The sequence below is a fragment of the Otolemur garnettii genome, unplaced genomic scaffold (genome assembly GCF_000181295.1).
Source record: "Otolemur garnettii isolate 467f Iridium unplaced genomic scaffold, OtoGar3 scaffold00001, whole genome shotgun sequence".
NCBI lineage: Eukaryota > Metazoa > Chordata > Mammalia > Primates > Galagidae > Otolemur > Otolemur garnettii.
In genome coordinates, this window is record NW_003852396.1 from 32,277,581 (window position 1) to 32,280,184 (window position 2,604).

Below are 2,604 nucleotides of genomic sequence, written 5' to 3' on the forward strand. Positions count from 1 at the left end.
ACAGTTTGGACTTTGTGGGTTAATTCCCGTTAGAATACTAATAGCAAAGAGATGCATTTCTCTCCTGATGAGATTTCTCTCCAGAAGGTGATTTCCAGCTGTAGGGTTTCTCTTCTTTGTGCAACTCTTTTGTATGTGAGCATAGTGACTATGGAAAGGATGAATTAATGAACTTCACTCTTAACTTTGAGTCTGGGTTTCTAAATATGTATCATTCAAATTATTAATACTTAATATTTAAGTATTCTCAATGAATTAATTACTATTTTAATGATTAATAATATTAAAGAAACCAGTTGAAGATATCCTTTGGATTTTCTACTATTCTGTCTAGTTCCAGTTATGGTTTTTTTGTACATTTTACCATGTTCTGTGTTCTGGTGTGTTTGCCATTATTGATTTTGTAATGATGTTTCTTTAAACAAGGTTTGATATGTCTTCAAAGAAGACTGATATGTCGATAGAAATGCAATTTATGCTTTTGAAATTTATTTCAGGTTTTGTATGTGGTTTAAACAAATGAGTATGAGATATCATGTCCAAAAGCTCAGAGGAAGACCTTTTACAACATTAATGTCCCTTCACTTGAAAAATTTTCACTCTGTGCCAGCATCTGACTTGGGACTCAAGTTTTAGCATTAGGTTTTTAAAAAGAAAAAAATAGAGAAAGAAATTAAGCTGGGTGGAGAGATGGTGAGCCAAGCGTTCATAAATCTTCCTTTTCCTTGTAGAGGGGTCAGCTGCTTCTCTTCTCATCAATGGCAAGATGGTCCGCTCCAACACTACCACTTTCCACCCAGACACCTTCTTCCTTGTAGGCATTCCCGGACTGGAGAATTTCCATGTTTGGATTTCCCTGCCTTTTTGCTCTGTGTACTTAGTGGCTCTGCTGGGCAATGCTACAATTCTACTAATCATCTGGTCAGAGCGTACTCTGCGGGAGCCTATGTTCTACTTTCTAGCCATCTTATCAGGCATAGATCTCGCCCTCTCCTCATCCTCAGTGCCACGAATGTTGGGTATCTTCTGGTTTGGTGCACATAACATTGGCTTTGGAGCCTGCGTGGCCCAGATGTTTCTGATACACACCTTCACAGGAATGGAGTCTGCGGTCTTACTGGCCATGGCCTTTGACCGCTATGTGGCCATCTGTGCACCACTCCAATATACAACAATTCTGACACCCCAGGTGCTGGCAGGCATTGGTGTGGGTATTATAATGATCCCAGTGGTGCTCATGCTGCCCATTCTCTACCTAACCCATCGTCTGCCCTTCTGTGAGGCTCGCATTATTGCCCACTCTTACTGTGAGCACATGGGCATTGCCAAGTTGGCCTGTGCTAACATTCGCATCAATGCCATTTATGGGCTTTTTGTGGCTTTTTCCCTTCTTTTGGATGTGGCTCTCATTGGAATCTCCTATATGTACATTCTCCGAGCTGTTTTTCTCCTCCCATCTCGAGATGCCCGTCACAAAGCACTGAACACGTGTGGCTCACATGTGGGGGTCATGTGTGTTTTCTATACACCGGCCCTCTTTTCCTTCCTCACCCACCGTTTTGGCCAAAAAATTCCCCGTTACGTGCACATCCTTGTTGCCAACCTCTACGTGGTCATCCCACCCGCCCTCAACCCTATAATCTATGGTGTGAGAACCAAGCAGATTCGTGACCGCGTCATCCATGCTCTCACCTCAAAGTAGGGTCACTTGTTTAAGTTCTTGAAAGTGTGAATATAAGTGACTTAAGTCAATTTTGACAATTCACTATGAGATTTTTTTTTTAAAATATGAACTCCATATCGAAAACTCTGCAGACTCCCCCCAAACAAATTTTGGAGAATGTTTTCTGGTCATAAATATCCATGTTCTCTTCATATTGGTGGTACGTGTTCATTCTTCTCAGTATAAGGCTCCCTTACAGTTGGGAAAAACATTGCCCTGAAAGCTCTGTCTGTTTTTCACTATGGAGATGAGGCGAAGCTCCCTTCCTCTGTAGTGGGAGATAGGGTAGTATGCCAGCAGAGCACAATTAGCTGACTTAAACTGCCCTAAATTTCTCCACAAAAAGAAGCAAATTCAAATGTAAAATGATCTTTGTACAATTTTCCTTTGCAAACTTAAATGTATCCAATTTCTCTGAAGATATTGGGGAATTCTTTAAAAATGTATATCCCAAAGTCAGGTAGTCTATAAAAAGCAAAAGTTAGAGTGCTCATAATTCATGATTTCAAAACTTATTACATTATAAGACAATATGATACTGCCATAATCATGGGCATGTAGATCACTATAAAATAATTAGCACTCTAGGATGAAAAGAGTGCTAAGGCGTCCAGGAAAATTAGCTGAGAAAGGAATATTTTTTCCCCACAAACTGTGATAAGCCAACTGGATATTTAAGGCAAAAAATAAAACTATAACCTTTCATCATGGGCAGAAAAATAAATAAATAAATAAGTCAGAATGAATTACAGACCTAAACATAAGAGATAAAATGATAAGAATCTCAGAGAGAGCATAAGCATTTTTATGAATTTGCATTAGTCAGTGGTTTCTTAGGTATGGCACACAAAAAAGCAATGATAGAACCAATACTTAAATGG

At 39.4% G+C, this 2,604-nt stretch overlaps 1 protein-coding gene across 1 annotated transcript; it reads left to right on the forward strand.

The window, feature by feature from the left end:
• The first annotated feature begins 766 nt into the window (after positions 1 to 766).
• LOC100966707 (olfactory receptor 52J3-like) lies at positions 767 to 1,702 on the forward strand. Its single transcript, XM_003781406.1, has one exon. The coding sequence runs from the start codon at positions 767 to 769 to the stop codon at positions 1,700 to 1,702; it is 936 nt and encodes a 311-aa protein (XP_003781454.1).
• The last annotated feature ends 902 nt before the right edge of the window (positions 1,703 to 2,604 follow it).